Raw genomic sequence first — 18,432 nt, forward strand, 5'->3', positions numbered from 1 at the left:
ATTGTACTGCAAGTGAATGAAAAAGAACAGAACAGTCCTATTTACTGAAAATGTCTCCTTTTGAGTTCCACAAACAAAGTCATACGGGGTTGTAACAACTGTCCCCTTTATTAAGCATCTAAGCCAAAATAGAGCAGCCTAAAACCACAATAACAGGAACAGGGGTCTTTCAGAATGAGTTTATGGGTTACTATCATATTTACATTCACATCCTTATATGTTTATCTTCGTCTCTCATGAGACATCAAGCTTCAACTTGAGGTAAACGAGGAAAATTAAAAATGGCTAGAGGGCCTAGACTTGGTCCCTGAGGCACTCCATGTGGCTTCCAGATAAGGCTTCAACGCTGGCCCAGCATTTCCTTAAGAACACAACTGGGGTCTTTTATCTGCACACCAAGCGCCTCGACAGTCAGCCCGAGACCACTCGTAAATCAAGCAGAGCTGGCAAAACTGCAAACTGACTTTGAGTCCTCTCAGCCTTGGCAAGAGTGTGGCAGCATTCCTTTCATGAGAGCCCTTAGTGAATAATTTAACCAGGATTTATACACAGGTTTGAACAGGTTTTTGTTTTCAAGTGCAAGGTTTGAGCATTTCTTTCCTCATCTAATATCAACACTCATACTTGGATGGTCCACCTAACTAAGCAATAAACAAAATAAGAAATGAGGTGCATTATCACCAAAATAGAAGTACAATATTTGTTTTGTTTTCTATAAACAAAACAAGAAACACTTTAAATTATTAATGTCAAAAACAGTTGTACCGTTTAATTTTTTAGTGGAAACCGTGATACTTTTTAGATTTTTTTGATGAATATAAAGTTCAAAAGAACAGCATTCATTAGAATATATTTGTGAAAAGTCTTAGCACTCACTTTTGGCCAATTTAATGCATCCTTGCTAAATAAAAGAATAATTAATAAAAACTAACCCCTATATATAATATATAGGCAAAATGTATCTACTGTAAAAGACATAAAATAATGTACAGTTATTATTCAGTACAGCACACACCAGCTCCACATTGGTCCAGATCATATAAGAAAAAACAAACAACTAAATATTAATAATGTGCCCCATAAAACTAAATATGCTGCAGTATGCTGCAGAAAGTAATTTCAACCTAAGAATGACAGTATATCTGTGACCTCACAGGCTCACAATAATACTATGAAATCTACAGAAACGTGAGAAAATGTTTTGCATTCTGTCAGCCAATGACAGGGTTTCCTTTCAAGATGTGGGGAGGATGAACTTATCATTGGAACATATCTTCATCAGGTTGTAGGCAGCGGTTATTTCCGCATGGTGAAAATCTAATCTTATTTACGAAGTCTTTAGAAGCTCATAAATTTCCCAGCAACAGCAAAACCTGCAACAGCTTCCATCTGCACTATCTGCATTCCACCTAGTGGTCATGAAAAGAGACACACTCTCTACAACCTTCTTGACCAAATTTTAAAAAAGTGTGCCAGGATTAGTAAGTGGATTCAGATGTGTTTCTACAGCTGTTGTTACATTATGCTTATACATTATATATAGGAGTCAGTAAGTTCAGTACGTTTTTTTTTTTCTTTTCTTTTAAAAAAAAAGTGAGATTAAAGACTTTGTTTCACAAATATATTCTAATAAATGCTGTTCTTTTGAACTTTATATTCATAAAAAAAAAATCAAAACAGTGGGAAAAAAAGACAGCAGAAAGAGGCTAAATGTCACTTCACAATGAAATTAAAAAGAAAAAAGAGAAATTACAATTTACATAATATGGAGCCTTTTCAGGTTAAGTTTATTTAATTTATAATTAAATACAATAAATAATTATGACATTATTTTCATGTGCTCGGATTGTTTTAACTATATATATATATATATATATATATATATATATATATACATACATATACATATATATCTGCTCTTGACTCTTGACAGGTGAGATTCATATGCTTCTCTTTATTGTTTATTTAGTATTTAGTCACTTAACTTATCATAAATGCATTTTTGAGAATGAGACATTGATTGATTTCTGTTATTAAACACAAATGTGTTACCATGGACACCTTCATTGTTACGTTACAAATGAGATGTTGACCTGTTGGCTCATAAAAACAGCACAGTATGACAACACTCAACACGTTTGATCCCACGTGAAAGAACAGTCTTTTTTTATATATGAAAGGCGGTTCTGTCTTATGAATAAACTACAACAGGCTCTTGGAATTAGAAATCACTTACTGTTATATTTTCGTGACAGTCTTGTGTCTTTTATGTAAGAATCTTCAAAATCAAATACTAATTGTTACATGTGCAATAACACACTTGAGTTGCTAGTGTTCCTCCACCATCTTCTCCAGTTCATTTATCCAGTCATACGGACACTCCTCTTCAAAATCCCTGCAGTCAGGAGAGTAATGTGAGGTTTATAGGAAATAATGGAGATACGAGACAGTACTGAGAGAGGGAAAACAGGAAAAACTCACGTGTCTTCATCATCTGAGCGCGGCTCCAGTCGACTGAAGTCTGTGATCGTCTCCTCAGGGCCGTCCACTTTGTCTCCAGGCTCTGGGCTTAAAGAACCTGCTGAGAAAATGTGTTACACTTTAACTTTAAAGTTAACTAATACAGCATTAGAGTAAATTTCTAGCTTATTTATAAATACTTAGATTCATATAAAAAGAAATAGAAAATAGCACAATAAATAGACATACTGTTCACAAAAAAGTTTTATTTTTATTCATTATTTTGTTTGAAAAGTGAGCTTGGGCTACAGTATCTTTCTTTAAAATGAATGTTGCTTGCTTTGATATTTTGTGTTTGATGCATTGAAATAAAATACTATTTTCTCTACTCCACGTTGCTGTAGATGTTATCAGATTCAGATTTAGGTCACTAAGAAATTGACTCACAAAAAACATTTTGGGATTTTACTAAGACAGTGTAGGTAGGCAATATCTGACCACATTGCATGCATGCAAACTTGACATGATATGTCAAAAGATAAAAGATAATATTTATCTACAATATCAAACACCTACAGGGAGTGAAATGGGACTTAAACCCATTGCGTAGGCCGCAAATTAAAATGTCAGACAGAAATGAAAAACTATAAAATGTGCTTTTTTAAAAGGGTAAACACTGATTTTCTCAAAGGTTTGGGGTCAGTTAGATTTTTTTTTTTTCTTAAGAAATAAATAAATTCATACTTCTATTCAGCAAGCACATTACAACTGATATACAATTTTACCATTTTAACTTTTACAATGTTACAAAAAAATCTATTTCAAATAAATGCTGTTCTTTTGAGCTTTCTTTTTATCCAAGAATCCTTAAAGAATTTCAGAAGAAAGAAATGTTTTTTTAGCATTAAACCAGCATATCAGAGTGATTTCTGAAGGATCATGTGACACTGAACACTGAATTAATGATGCTAAAAATTCAGCTTTGATCACAGGAATAAATTACATTTTAAAATATATTACAAAAGAAATAGTTATTTTAAATTGTTATATTATTTTCACAATATCACTGCTTTTATAGTATTTTTGATCAAATAAATGCAGCCTTGATGAGCAGAAGACACTTATTTCAAAAACGTAAAAAAAACGTCACCTACCCTAAACTTTTGAACGGTAGTGTAATATACATGAGTATATATTATGTATATATTATATATTATATATCATATTATGTCAGAAATAAGCATAAATAAAATTAAAAGTGTTTTTTTTTTCTAATCGTCAAAATATTACCAATTTCAAAACTAATGGCAGACTAAATTGAGATTAAAGTGAGGTTTACAACATATGGTCTTCATTTGTGTAGATAATATGATTTTGTGTAGCACACACTTTCTAAAAAGTAATAGTCAAGGGTCTGTTTGTATGTAATTCCCTAAAGGCCCCGATATAAGTTCACGGCCCTCCAGTCAAGTAAAGTCACTTTATAACAGGGGTGGGCAAACTTTTTGGCTCAAGGGCCACACTGGGTTTTAAAATTTGACAGAGGGCCGGCCCAGTAGCAGATTATGAAACACGATCTCATGAAAGTGTGTATCTATACCACAAATTTAATTTCTTGTGCCATTTATACGCCAAAAATGTTTTTTTTGCGTGCATATGCTACGCACTGTAAACCCCTTGGTTAGGATTAGTAGTGCGGAGTGTGTGCCTATTACACGCCATAAAGTGCGTATCATATGCACGCGAAAACTGCGTATCTTAAGCACTACAAATACAATTCTTGGTATTCGCACTTTCATGAGATCGGGCTGAGCAAACAGACATTTAAGTTGTGGCAATGTCTGCGCGAAATTCAACAACTGAGAGACGATATTCTGACAATACATTTTTTATGCTAAATATCCCCCATTTAGCATGTTATGTTTTGAGGTTAATTTTTAATTAGTCAGATGTTAGATAATTATAGCCTATACTTTTTAAATATTGTTTATCCTTATTATTATTTAATGGGCCTAACAGTAAATTAGAAACAAAACACCTGCAAGTGTACACTTAGAAGAGTAAAAATGACAGAAGGTTAATTCAACTTTATTAAAACTGCATATGGCAATCAATTTGCACTTCCAAAAGTCATACATTTGTGGAAAAAAAACGAAATAAACGAATATACAAATTTATTTTAAGAATAATAAAATAAAACAAAAAGCAAAGGCAGATCAGACCATTTAATGAACAAAACCGGGTTCTGTACATGGCAGACAGGGGAGTGTATTCGAAAGCCGGGCGATAAAGGTCGGTAAACGGAATCAGTCAGGATACATCCACAAATCCAGAGGAGCAAAGAAACTAAATAGCAGACAAATCAAAGGAAAAACTAAGGTGTGCAAGCGGTTACCAAACATTTTTTTTCTCTGTGAGTTTCCAAAAAAGGAAAAAACATTAACGTGCAACAGGTCTATGCGCTTAAGTCGCTGTCTGTTTGGTTTCCATGGTGACGCGTCATTGCTTGTTATGTGACACCGCAGCCACAACAGCGCTGAATGAATGATGATCTGCTTTTATGTCATTTTTCCTTTTTTACATTTGTTAGCTATGGCATGAAATATCTGATATTCCAATTGTCAAATATATGCAACGCAATATATAACGCAAAGTATCACAAGGAAAAGGCAAAATGAAAGCAATCTTAAGACAATTTTTTAAATACTCGACGGGCCGGACTAAACAGCCTAACTGGTATGTGGCCCGCGGGCCGTAGTTTGCCCACCCCTGCTTTATACGATTGATATTTTAAAAGCAAACAGTGTCAGTGTCTCATTTAATTAGAATTACAGCTATATTTTGTACTATAAAGCGGCTCTGCGGTGTTTGATTTTACTAGCGGACGTCTGATCTCAACGGAAGAAATGAACCGGAGAAGATTTCCACGTCTAAGAAGGCGGAGCCTCAGAGGCACAACCACCTATTACATCATCACCACTGACCAATGGTAGTTCAAAGGTGTTTACCAGCCGTAGCTTTTCCAGAAAGTTCGCTTTGGGAAGCTGTTTCGAACTCCCAAAACGAACAAAAAATAAACTTCGTTTGGGCCTGAATTTGTTCAGAATGACGTCGTCACACCAGTTCGTTCTGCGATATCGCTTAAAGTATATCAGGGCCTTTCGTCAGCTGTTCACTCCACTGTTATTAATGTCATAAACTCTTTGTTCCCTGATGTATGTGATGTGAGCAGACTGACCGTCTCTGTGTATAGTGTACGTCTCAAAGCCATGGCAGAGCTGTGCTTTCTCCAGAACGCTCAGGAGTCTCTCCGCTGGATCTTTGTCCCATTGTTTCCTCACTCGTCTCTGCTGGGTCTCCACACTCTCGGCCCCTGTGACACAATCAGAGGATGCAAGAACTGACACTATTCACACGTACATTACAAGCGCTACCCTGAGCTACTAACCGCCATTTTATCAATGATGGAGATTTAGCTTATATTTAGCAAGAATTCAATTCATATTCACTTCAATTCATTTTCCATACATAGACAAAAAGGAATTGTGGTGGTACCATTGTGCAGTGATGGAATCATACGGTAAAACCTTGCTGCTAAATGACTCCTATATTCATATACCGTGATATTTACATGGCACTCCAAGGTTTTCAAAAAAAGTACCATGGTACATGAACAAAAAACACTGCAATGCCATGTGTTGCTGTACCTGAAATGAGGTCAGGCCGTTCTGCAGTGTCCATGCTACCAGTGGAAATGATGTCAGCATTTCCCAGGACCCCCAGCACTGTATTACACGATCCGACTGCCCACCTCTTACGAGAAGCTGGGTCATCACTGCGGTTGTTTTCCATACGGGACTGTCCTACTTGCAAAGCTCCTGACCACAAATGAATAAGTTAGTTAAACAGTTAGGTTGATTCACTACAGGTGAAGTTTGAACTAAAATTAGGAATATTAACTTGCAGCAAGTGTACCTTCAGTGGTAGATGTGGTCAATAAACTCTTCTGGCCTAAAAACATGGCCACTTTCTCTCCTTCCTCTTTTCTCCAATGGCGTGTTCGTTCTCCCACCAGTTCCTTTTTCTGCCCAGCAAAAAGAAGAGAGTAATTAAGAGCTGCTGTAAATTATCATCAACGTAATTTAAGTAATGTGATAAAGAAAAGAAAAAGCTCAAATATAGTTTATCCATGTGTTTAAAGGGATACTCCACTTTTTTTGGAAATAGGCTCATTTTACAACTCCCCCAGAGTTAAACAGTTGAGTTTTACCGTTTTCAAATCCATTCAGCCGAACTCCGGGTCTGATGGTACCACTTTTAGCATAGCTTAGCATAGATCATTGAACCGGACAGGACCATTAGCATCTCTCTCAAAAAAATGACCAAAGAGTTTCGATATTTTTCCTATTTAAAACTTGACTCTTCTGTAGTTACATCGTGTACTAAGACCGACGGAAAATGAAAAGTTGCGATTTTCTAGGCTGATATGGCTAGGAACTATACTCTCATTCCTGCATATTCCAGCTCGGTAACTTCCAACGTGACCGGGACTAAGTTTGTCTAACCTATTAGACCTATTTTCAGGCGCTTTAATGTAGTTTTGAAAAGCCATTTCCAAAAAAAATTGCATTCTCTCAGAGTAGATACTTATTCTGAAGTACTTACTTTGCGACCGGTGTTGGGGAAAGTTACTTTTAAAAGTAATGCGTTACAATATTGTGTTACTCCCTAAAAAAGTAACTAATTGTGTTACTTAGTTACTTTTTCTGGAAAGTAGTGCGTTACATTACTTTTGCATTCTTTTTACTCACCTTTTATGTTTTTAAACTATAAATACAGACAAAATTGAGCATCGTGTCATTGACCCTTAATAATCAAGTTTCAGTCAAAATTATGATCTAATGAAAATTATGAATATATAATCTCACTGAAAATCACATACTTGCCACCAGTATTCTTCTAACACTAAGTTATCTATTGACTTGGATCTATTTATATTCTTACTTATGCACTTTAATGATCACAGCAGTTTTTTAAATCTTGACTTCTATCTTGATGTATAGTTTTTATTTTGTTTATAAATTATTGGATTTAAATCAAGCAAATTTTTTTTTTGGTTGTTTTTATAAGCTGCTGACTGGATTGAGACATACAGAAATTGGTTGGAATTTTGTTACAATGACTATTAAAGTAAAAGACATCGTTAAAATAGTCCAAGTGACTACAGTGGGTCAACCTAAAGTATATCAAGCGACGAGAATACTTTTTGTGCGCAAAAACAAAACAAAAATAACGACTTTATTCAACTATTCATTATCTTCTGTGTGGGGCTCTAAGTGAGTTCACGTAGTGTAACTGCGCAGCGCTTCTGGGTTGTACGTCAGAACGTAGGCTCACTATTGGCCAGCATCACACACATGACCAGCGTCGGCCAATAGTGAGCCTACGTTCTGACGTACAACCCAGAAGCGCTGCGCAGTTACACTACGTGAACTCACTCAGAGGTGATAAACTTAAGGTTGAGTCACTCACCTGGACAATTTTAACATTGACTTTACTAACTTTTCTGGGCTGGCAGAAGCAATTACCTAGCAGACTATGAAGGAGTGATCCAGCTCTCAGATTTCATCAAAAATACTTAATTTGTGTTCCGAAGATGAACGAAAGTCTTACGTGGTTGGAACAACATGAGGGTGAGTAATTACTGACAGAATTTTCATTTTTGGGTGAACTAACCCTTTAAGAAATCTACAATCTGATTTGCTCATCATGATTTCTGAATCGCTCCATAAAACATTGAAGTGTTTTCAAAACGTACCTCTGGCGTCAGGTGTTTCTGCAGCAGTCGGGACGCGCGGTGAGAGCTGAGGATTGTGTGTACTGAGGGTCTGTCTCTGGGGTTAGTCTTGAACATGTGTTTGATGAGGTAGTGTAGCTCATAGGGGAAGTGACCGGGTAAAGGTGCGTACGCCCCTCGACACACCTTCAAGATCAGACTCTTCCAGCTACGAGCCTGAAACTGATGAAGGGACGGGTGACAGTAAAAGAATACATGGAAATGTTAGGGTAAGTTCCTTAATAATCTAAAACACACTATAGAAGTGCAACTCTATACACCGTCTGATGCATAAAGCCATTGCAACTATGCAATTTGAGAATGTCAAGAGGAAAATACCGGGTGTTGGAGGGTGCAAAGTTCATACAAGACACAGCCAAGAGACCAGACGTCACTGTAATATACACGCATATTAGTCCAAATGTAGTTTCAAATGTAAAGCTGGTGGGAATTATTGTCAGGAAAGTTGTACCTTTTATTATTGTAAGGTTTGTTGTCCCATATCTCTGGAGACACATAATATGGAGTACCCACATATGTCTGAGCGAATGCTTTTGCACTGCAGAAATACATATAAAATCAGTGCATATCAAAACCTGTCACTCACATGGCTGTGTTCTTGCACTGAATTGTAAACGAATGACACACATTTGGCTGAATACCTGTTAAGAGTACAAGCCGAACCAAAATCCCCCACCTTCACAGTTCCACTGTCTGTCAGGAAAATGTTCTGCAATGGAAATGGGAAAGAAACTAGCATTGACTTTCAGGCATGCATCATTAATCCATTAATGACTCTTCTACTTAAATCACAACTTCCATTTTTTAGACTGTAATTTTGATCTGAAAACACTGGCCTACAAAAGCCAATCACAGTACTGTAACTAAAACCAGGTCTCAGATCTTGTAGATGTTAAGACTTTTTTATTTATTTATCCAAAACCTTGAAGTTTTTGCTATTGGCTGCACCACACGACTTTGGTTTGGCAGACAAAGGTTTTTTTTTGTGTTTTTTTTTAAATATTAATTAGCAGTGTAGACATACACTCACCTAAAGGATTTTTAGGAACACCTGTTCAATTTCTCATTAATGCAATTATCTAATCAACCAATCACATGGCAGTTGCTTCAATGCATTTAGGGGTGTGGTCCTGGTCAAGACAATCTCCTGAACGCCAAACTGAATGTCAGAATGGGAAAGAAAGGTGATTTAAGCAATTTTGAGCGTGGCATGGTTGTTGGTGCCAGACGGGCCGGTCTGAGTATTTCACAATCTGCTCAGTTACTGGGATTTTCACGGTCAGAGGAGAATGGGCTGACTGATTCAAGCTGATAGAAGAGCAACTTTGACTGAAATAACCACTCGTTACAACCGAGGTATGCAGCAAAGCATTTGTGAAGCCACAACACGGACAACCTTGAGGCGGATGGGCTACAACAGCAGAAGACCCCACCGGGTACCAATCATCTCCACTACAAATAGGAAAAAGAGGCTACAATTTGCACGAGCTCACCAAAATTGGACAGTTGAAGACTGGAAAAATGTTGCCTGGTCTGATGAGTCTCGATTTCTGTTGAGACATTCAGATGGTAGAGTCAGAATTTGGCTTAAAAAGAATGAGAACATGGATCCATCATGCCTTGTTACCACTGTGCAGGTTGGTGGTGGTGGTGGTGTAATGGTGTGGGGGATGTTTTCTTGGCACACTTTAGGCCCCTTAGTGCTAATTGGGCATCGTTTAAATGCCACAGCCTACCTGAGCATTGTTTCTGACCATGTCCATCCCTTTATGACCACCATGTACCCATCCTCTGATGGCTACTTCCAGCAGGATAATGCACCATGTCACAAAGCTCGAATCATTTCAAATTGGTTTCTTGAACATGACAATGAGTTCACTGTACTAAAATGGCCCCCACAGTCACCAGATCTCAACCCAATAGAGCATCTTTGGGATGTGGTGGAACGGGAGCTTCGTGCCCTGGATGTGCATCCCACAAATCTCCATCAACTGCAAGATGCTATCCTATCAATATGGGCCAACATTTATAAAGAATGCTTTCAGCACCTTGTTGAATCAATGCCACGTAGAATTAAGGCAGTTCTGAAGGCGAAAGGGGGTCAAACACAGTATTAGTATGGTGTTCCTAATAATCCTTTAGGTGAGTGTATATATATAATTTTTTTTCCAAGTTATAATCAGTGTTAGGGTAACACATTACCAGTAATGCGAGTTATGTAATCAGATTACTTTTTTCAAGTAACTAGTTAACATTACTTTTAAATTTACAACAAAATGTCTGAGTTACTTTTTCAAATAAGTAACACAAGTTACTTTGTTTTCTCATGTATTGACTGACAGCTCTCGTGTCCCCAGGTTGAGAGAAATCATGAGTAAGTGCAGAGGCGTTGTGTGTGAACATGATGATTATTGCAGCTCTAGACTAAATGTGAACATGCATTTACTCATCTCACTTGCTCAAAAACACTTTCAGTATTCCTCAAAATTGATTAAATCAGTGAACTTTCATTCTTCTGCGATCCAGAATGTCAGCACAGCTGAAAGGATTGCTTGAGCGGCGCCCTCTACTGTACAGGAGTCAATTTGCGTTTCCTTCAGTCTAAGTCTTATTCAGTTCACTTTTGTTGTGGAAGGGCCTTTACATTTGCCAAAAATATAATTTTTTTTGTAATTAAACTAATTAAAAAATTGTAATTTAAAAAGCAAACAAGCAAGCCCAGCTCAGGTGAGAAAAAGTAACAGAAAAATAATGTAACACATTACTTTCCATAAAAAGTAACTAAGTAATGCAATTAGTATATATATATATATATATATATATATATATATATATAGTTGACTAATTATAGTTAAAATAATATAGTTATTGAACAATATAGTTAAAATAGTTACTTTTCAGGGAGTAATGCAAAATTGTAACGCATTACTTTTAAAAGTATCTTTCCCCAACACTGGTTATAATAATAAAAGATGATAATATGTTTTTCTTTTCAAGAATTTAATTATTGTAGTGACGTTTTTTTTCTTCTTAATTGTGACATCAGGACAGTTGTATCACCCTGACATTTTTTACTTTATGCCCTAATAAATAAATAAAAAATAAGAATGAATTTTAATTCAGAAATTAAAAACATGCTCATCATAGAAGATGATCTCAAGTTATTGTATGTAAACTGTATTTTTAATAAAATAATAGATCCAGACCAAAAATGAGAGTCATGTCATTGACCCCATATATTTTTTAAAGTTTTAGTCAAAATATTCTATTGAAAATGACGGAAAAAAATTATCTGATGATCACAATTTCCTCCTGAATCTCATATTGATGTGGTTGGTGTAATTACAGTCCTGTGTTTTGACTTTGAATAGTTGTGGCTGAAAGCTTAATGTACAAAAAGTATAAATACTGCACTTTAGGCTTCCTTTCTTTGTACTCCATTTGTTTTGTAAAATAAATTATAAATAAAAACTTTGAAAATGTTACCAGACACAAAGTGACGCACCTTTGATTTTAAGTCCCTGTGAAGTACTCTCTTGTCGTGAATGTGTTTGGTGCCTAGACACATCTGTGTAAACCACTTCAGGATCTACAACCGAGAGATGACATTAAACAAAACAAAACAAAACAAAACACACATTTCCTAATTATTCTAATCATTAAAATCTACTATCAAGTTATCTGGGTCACACTTTGCCCAAAATAAATAATAAAGAAAATATATTTACATAAAATGTACATTTTTATTTTATTTTATGCATTGTGACATTATTTTCAAGACACCTTTTCCCCACAAAACTCTTATTTTTCTCCCATTACCGTTATACTGGATGTGTGACATTCTTATTACTCGATATGCAATGCTCTTATTATATTCTCATTACTGCACTTTTCATTTAGTAATTCGATGGAATTACATTTTTACTAAAATGTTATACTGTATTGTTTTTATACAAGAATAAATTAATTTAAAAGTAGTAAAAATACAACTATTATGTACAAATGAAATAACATATTGCTGTTTCTTCTGCAGTTTACATTACAGTAATGCGAATGAGGGAGGGGGGATGTGCTTAATTGTTATGGAAATAATATAAAAAACATGAATAGCGGTAAAATAGGGTATATATATATATATATATATATATATATATATATATATATATATATATATATATATATTTATATGTGTGTGTATATATAAAGAAGAATTGGACAACACAAGAATTGGTCTGGACATATTTCAAATACTGTATATAATATATATATATATATATATATATATATATATATATATAATATTGAATTTCATATTGAAATATGACTAGACCAATTCTTGTGTTATAAACCTGACTACTTTAAAGAATTAATATGAGAAGGGTACTATCATATTTGCCATACCACGTCCTCAGAGAACAGAACATCTTTTTGTTGCCGTATCCTTTGAAGAAGATCTCCACCACTGCAGAACTCCATCACAATGTACAGATGACCATCAGCTGGAGAGAGAGAGAGAGAGAGAGAGAGACCATGTGTTTTTTTTTACAGCCTTTGATCTTGTGAAGTATATAAAACACTCTTGACAAACCTTCAAAAGAGTCTTTGAAAGCCACAATGTTTGCATGCTTCATTCTGGACAGAAGCACTGCTTCTCTTCTGCTGTTCCTCATCCCAGTCTCAGCCTATAATACACGCATGAGATCTGTATAACATCAACACAATACAGCACAGAACCTCTTTCATGCACGAACAGACTGCATTTATTATTATTATTATTATTCCGATTTCATTACCTTTGGCAGTCGTATTTCCTTCATCACATAATTTTGTTTCTCTTCGTTCATTTGCTGAACCAAGAGAGCTCGACCAAAAGATCCTTCGCCAATGACTCTCAGCAGTGAGTACTGATCCATAACATCAGCTTCAGACCATAGACAGAATAAATTCTTCTTGTTCTTCTTCCTTTTAAAGCAACACCACACAACTAAATATACTGCTGTTTTTATACACCTGCTCGAGCTTTATGCAAAAAAAAATAAAAAAAAAATAACACACACCAGACAATTGAATGGAAACACTTCTTTCTGCATTTGCTTATTAGTTTAAACTAGTTTTTTTCGGGACAGAATATGTGGTCGTGCATGTACAGTACAGCACCAACAGTTTGTTTCAAGTACAGACTCGATAGTTTCACTTCCGTATTGTTACATGACGTCGCGATGATGTGTCGAAATTTAGAGGGGTTTTTTTTCTCTTTTATTTTTTTCTTCGTTTTCTTCTCTTTTTGGATGCGAGAAAACTATAACACCAGATGCAATGCTATACATAAATAAATAAATATATATATAAAAATATAAAAACACAGCATTGTTACATAAGAAAACTAGGTTTTAATAAAATAATTATTAACGTAATAAAAAATTATCTCACAGTATTGTTTGACTGGTTATGCTCGATGCATCTAAATAATAATTTTCCTATTTTAACTCTGTCTATTTGCAATTTTACTTTTCAGTAGGCCTATCATTATTCGTTATTGTCACGTGGCACGCGCTTCTTTTCTCAGCGCTGAATGGCAGAATGGGTCAATCACTGATGTTTGCGACTGATAAGGATTTCCCTTTATATGTTAAGTACCAGCAATTGTAATTGATAGATTTCAACGCTTATAATGTATAGTGTACCGATTTCCCCCAGTTACACGGCTGAAGGCTTCGGTTTCTGAGCCGTAAAGCGCCCTCTGAAGGTCAACAATGGACCTGCCTTTGGTGTTCTCATGTTTAGCCACTAGGGAGCAGGAGTTTACAGTTTTTCTCAGTCGCTTTGGCTCAATTATCAAACGAGACTTTTTTTTCTTTTTCTTTTTTTTCAGAACAATAAGTTAAAAACGAATAAAACAATTCGTTTCTTGTTCACATCAGATGTGAATTTCTTAATGATTTAAGCAAATTGCATGTTTTGGCACATGTGTGCAAAAGAGTAATTGTCTACAATTTGCACAATGACTACAGTTTTTCTCAATCGATTTGACACATTTCTCCAAACTCAGGTCACAGTTCTCTAAACAGTTAACACAGTGATCTGAACACTTTGTTACTGTCCTAAACATGTTGTAAATGTTCCTTAATTTCATGCAAATTGCAAATCACATGCATCATTTTTTCAAAACGCTGCAGAATTCTTAAATGTTTTCACATTAGTTCATACAGCCAACCGAAACTTTAATATATCAGGAAAAACAATTGCAGTTCTTTTTTTAATTGGTTTTACAAAAATCACAATCATTTGTGCACCATTTTTCCAAACATAACAAACAAAACTCTTTTATTTGTTAAATTCTCAGTTAATTCATTAGTCAGTTAGCCCCATATAAATATCTACTGAGTTAGTAATACACACATCACAGGACATCAGTGGCGTAGACAGGGGAGGGGCCATGGGGGCACTGGCCCCTCCTGAAAACTGATTGGCCCCCCAATGTGCCCCCACCCTTCTACTTGTCTGTCACTCAAAATTTAAAATTATATCTTTCGGCTTGCTTTTGAATAATTAACGGTTCAGCGATGCTAGTAGTTGTTGTAGAACACAGATGCAGGGCCGCGGGAAGTGTTTTTGCAGAATTGTAAATGCAACCAGGGGCGGATTAAGGTGGTCAGGGGCCCCTAGGCTGTTCTTTGTGTGAGGCCCCCCCTAAAAATGTATTTAGTGCCATACATGGTCCACACGCAACTACGGTGAACTGGCATACACACATTGAGAGAGCCAACACTACAGTGTTTCTTTACATTCCTTCAAGTAATTCACATCTACCCAATCACCTGCTTGTTTGTTTTTTTTTTCTTGTTTTTTTTCTTATGGGTCAATTAGGGTCTTTTTTTTTTTTTTCGCGGCGCACTTTTCAACAGGCCCACCCAAAACTATTCTTCAAAAAAAAAAAAAAAAACTTTTAATATATTCTAATTTAGTCAAGAATTATAAAAAATCGTCAATAAGCTCATAATTTGTGCTAAAATAGTCTAAATGTTTTAAGAACAATTTTAAAAAGCTGGCTATGTCTATTTTGATGTTTCTGCGCAAGTTCAGCAGACAGTGAGGTTCGGGTTTGTTCCGATCAGAGCTCGTGAGCGGAGAGCGCATTTCTGAATATTCCGCTCCGCTCGTTCATTCCGCTCAGGGTCGCTCGCTCAACCCAGAAGAATGGCCTGAGCCTGGTTCGAAAATATGTGGAATAAGGGCTGCCTCCGACTAAATTTTTTTCTAGTTGATTAGTAGATGTTCATTTAAGCCATTCGTGGACAAATCGCCCCTTTATATTAATTTAATTACTTAGGCTATATAGGGCGTTTATATAGCCGCATTCAAGCGCACGAACGCACGCATAAAGCTTGCCACAAAGAACCGGTAAAAGTAATGATTATGAATGTGTCTAAAAATCAAGGAGACATTTAATTATTTATTAATATACTGGTGTTTTCTGTGTCGCTGCAAAGATGAAGTTGACGATGCGGATTCGCCATGAACGCCAGAGAGAAATGCACATTTCAGATGACATATTCAGAGAATAGCCAATTTCTTTTGGTTTTGAATATTTTCGTTTGAAAGTAGACATTTCAAGCCTTCCATAATAGATAGCCTATATTTCTCAAATCTGTGAGGCACAAGCTGAGTTTCGGCGCCCTGCAGTTCACGTGCAATGCGATTGTGCCGGCGCTTTATTACATTGTCTGCTATATATTTGCTTCTTATCTATTAAATACAGGCAATTGGTTGATAAAACATTGATCAAAATTAAGATACAATTTATACAAAACGAAAATCTTTTAAAAAGAGACTTTCTACAAAACAAGACTAAATGAAGTGGTCAAAATCATGTTTTACCCACTCCATGTCTCCAGACATTGCGCATCTCATGATGTATAGGCTAATATCTTTCTCATGCTACATGCTCACTTTCATAATCAACATTGATTAAATTAAAAAAACATAATGATGACACATATTTTCTAACCCAGCCCTCGGCCCTGTTGCAACAGTCGTTGTTTAGGTAGGCTACCTTAAACACGCACGTACAGTCTCGGAGTCATCGCTGCAACCAGGAGATGAAGAGAGCTGAGATCCACATCACCTAGCACATCTTCGTCTCTGCCACCCCAGGATACCAGCGCGGCTAGCGCAGCTAGCGTGACCAGCGCCGTTGCTAGGAGGGCGCCAGCGCCTCTGCCTCTCAGCGCCTCTGCCTCGCGAGTGGATGATAGCCCTGAAGACGCCTAGTAATGGTATACGTTTAGTGGTAGTATACCTTTAGTTAAGTTATACCTATGAGTCTCCATGGCGCGCTAAGAGACAGCGTTATCGGGAAACGCAGCCCAGGTATGATGCATATGAAGCGTAATGGAGATTCCAAAGCGCTCTTCTTTGGTCAGAACCATGGAGAGCGATCGCGGATAGGTCCGTCCTATGCACCGAAACTTTTAACAATGCAACAAAATATTTAAAGAGCATCAAGCTATTAAAATCTATATTATGTATACGCACAGATAATATAACAGTATAGTCAGTAATTTTTATTAGGTTAAACAGTGATTGGATAAGGTTTTTAATTTAAGGCCCACCCACAATTGGTCTGGCCCATCCAAAACTGGAATCCGGGCGCAGTGCCTTTGCGCTTAAGCAAATTTAAAAAAATAATTAAAAAAAATGGTCTGGCCAATCCGAGGCCCCTGCACACGTGGGGCCCCTAGGCTGCAGCCTAGGCAAGCCTGTGCATTAATCCGCGCCAGAATGCAACGTATATGTTTGTTCATTAAAATTTATTAATTTTTAGCATTTAGTCATTTATTTGTAATAAACACTTTAAGTGGACTATTTAAAAAAATGTTATTTAGTCCCTATATGTTAAATTATCTTTTTAAAACCTAAGCGCAGAGTGTTAAAAAAAAAAAAAAAAAAAAAACCCAGTCAAAAACCCCACTGTCAGTGTTTTGTATGGAACAGGCAAATATGTTAAATATAGCAGGAGACATTTTAATTGTTTACTAATAAAACAGTTATTTTTTATGTCAGTGTCGGCTAGACAGATGAAGTTGACGACTCGCGATCTTCGCAGCGCCAGAGAGAAATGCACATTTCATTCGAATTACATAAGCAGCGCAGTCTGTTTTCTTTCGTTTTGAATTGTTCTGGATAAAAGTAGACATTTCAAGCTATCTATATGTCTCAGGTCTGTGAGGCAATAGGCTACCTTATAGGCCTACGCTGAGTTTCGGTTCATTTATGAGACGAGCTCCAGGTTCGCCAGCGCCTCCGTGTCCTGATTATCTATTTTCTAATAGCCTATACTTATTAAACCCAGACAATTTGTTGGTGAAACATCGATTAAAATTAGGATGCAATTAATACAAAACGAAATTAAATTTAAAGACAGGCTTTGTGCTTTCGCTCTCTGTGAAAGTTTTAAAACGTTCTTTTAGTGCCGCTTTAGAGCGCTCACGTCCGTAGTGGAGAACTGTCTGCAACTTTTTTTTGTGTGTGTGTGAAATAAATTTCAAAAAAAAAAAAGCGACTTCAGAGCGAGGCTAAAACCTATATGTTTTTTTTCTTACTCGTGGCGCATTTTTTGACTGATAGCCTATGTGACTTATAAAATAGGCTATGGTAAGTTATTTATTCTTTTTGTGCAAATGTCCCATAAAGTCCCATCCTTTAAGGATTAATTTATGTCCCGTTGACCATCACCGGTCCATTGCATTACGAATAAAAGCAGAATCAATAAAGTCAAAAATGTGATGTGCAGTCAGGTGGTTTGAGTGTGTGCGCGTTTTTTGATGAGTTTTATAGTCTTGATATTGTTTCTTATTCAAAAGTGGTGACGCCCCTAGCTCACAATCAGGGTTTTCCTGTGTAATGATTTTTTTTCGGCCGATACGCAACTGATATTGCAAACTGTATGCCGAAGCAAATCGTAGGCTATTATGTTTATCTAATGCTTTAAAAAAATATATCTTCCTTAATTTAAAGCTGTAAATATCAGAGGTGGAGGTCAACTTGAGTTACGTGACTGCACGCGAATTTAAAGATTTCAAATAAATGAAGAAAATTACTTGACTTTGAATTGA

General features: G+C 36.2%; 1 protein-coding gene across 3 annotated transcripts; it reads right to left on the reverse strand.

The window, feature by feature from the left end:
* Positions 1 to 2,143: 2,143 nt before the first annotated feature.
* On the reverse strand, positions 2,144 to 13,543 carry nek3 (NIMA related kinase 3). Of its 3 annotated transcripts, XM_084126661.1 has the most exons (14): positions 13,375 to 13,496; positions 13,111 to 13,279; positions 12,906 to 12,999; positions 12,719 to 12,816; positions 11,823 to 11,906; positions 8,959 to 9,026; positions 8,769 to 8,855; positions 8,636 to 8,690; positions 8,279 to 8,479; positions 6,436 to 6,544; positions 6,168 to 6,338; positions 5,699 to 5,833; positions 2,482 to 2,581; positions 2,195 to 2,395 (listed from the first exon to the last, which is right to left on the reverse strand). In XM_084126661.1, exons 2-14 carry the CDS (start codon positions 13,228 to 13,230, stop codon positions 2,329 to 2,331), a joined length of 1,389 nt encoding a protein of 462 aa, XP_083982787.1. In that variant the 5' UTR covers positions 13,231 to 13,279; positions 13,375 to 13,496; the 3' UTR covers positions 2,195 to 2,328. The 3 variants fall into 3 exon arrangements, with proteins under 3 accessions (XP_083982788.1, XP_083982787.1, XP_083982786.1); XM_084126662.1 differs by having other exon boundaries at positions 2,144 to 2,395; positions 2,482 to 2,578; positions 13,111 to 13,543; XM_084126660.1 differs by having other exon boundaries at positions 13,111 to 13,517.
* Between the last annotated feature and the right edge of the window lie 4,889 nt (positions 13,544 to 18,432).

Source organism: Abramis brama (genome assembly GCF_963993115.1).
Source record: "Abramis brama genome assembly, chromosome: 10".
NCBI lineage: Eukaryota > Metazoa > Chordata > Actinopteri > Cypriniformes > Leuciscidae > Abramis > Abramis brama.

Coding starts and splice junctions, on each gene's coding strand:
- nek3 (XM_084126660.1), bottom strand. CDS start 13,230: ATGGATCAGTACTCACTGCTGAGAGTCATTGGCGAAGGATCTTTTGGT. Junction 12,817..12,905: donor TTTCAAAGACTCTTTTGAAG/GTTTGTCAAGAG, acceptor CTCTCTCTCCAG/CTGATGGTCATCTGTACATT. Junction 6,339..6,435: donor GACCACATCTACCACTGAAG/GTACACTTGCTG, acceptor ATTTGTGGTCAG/GAGCTTTGCAAGTAGGACAG.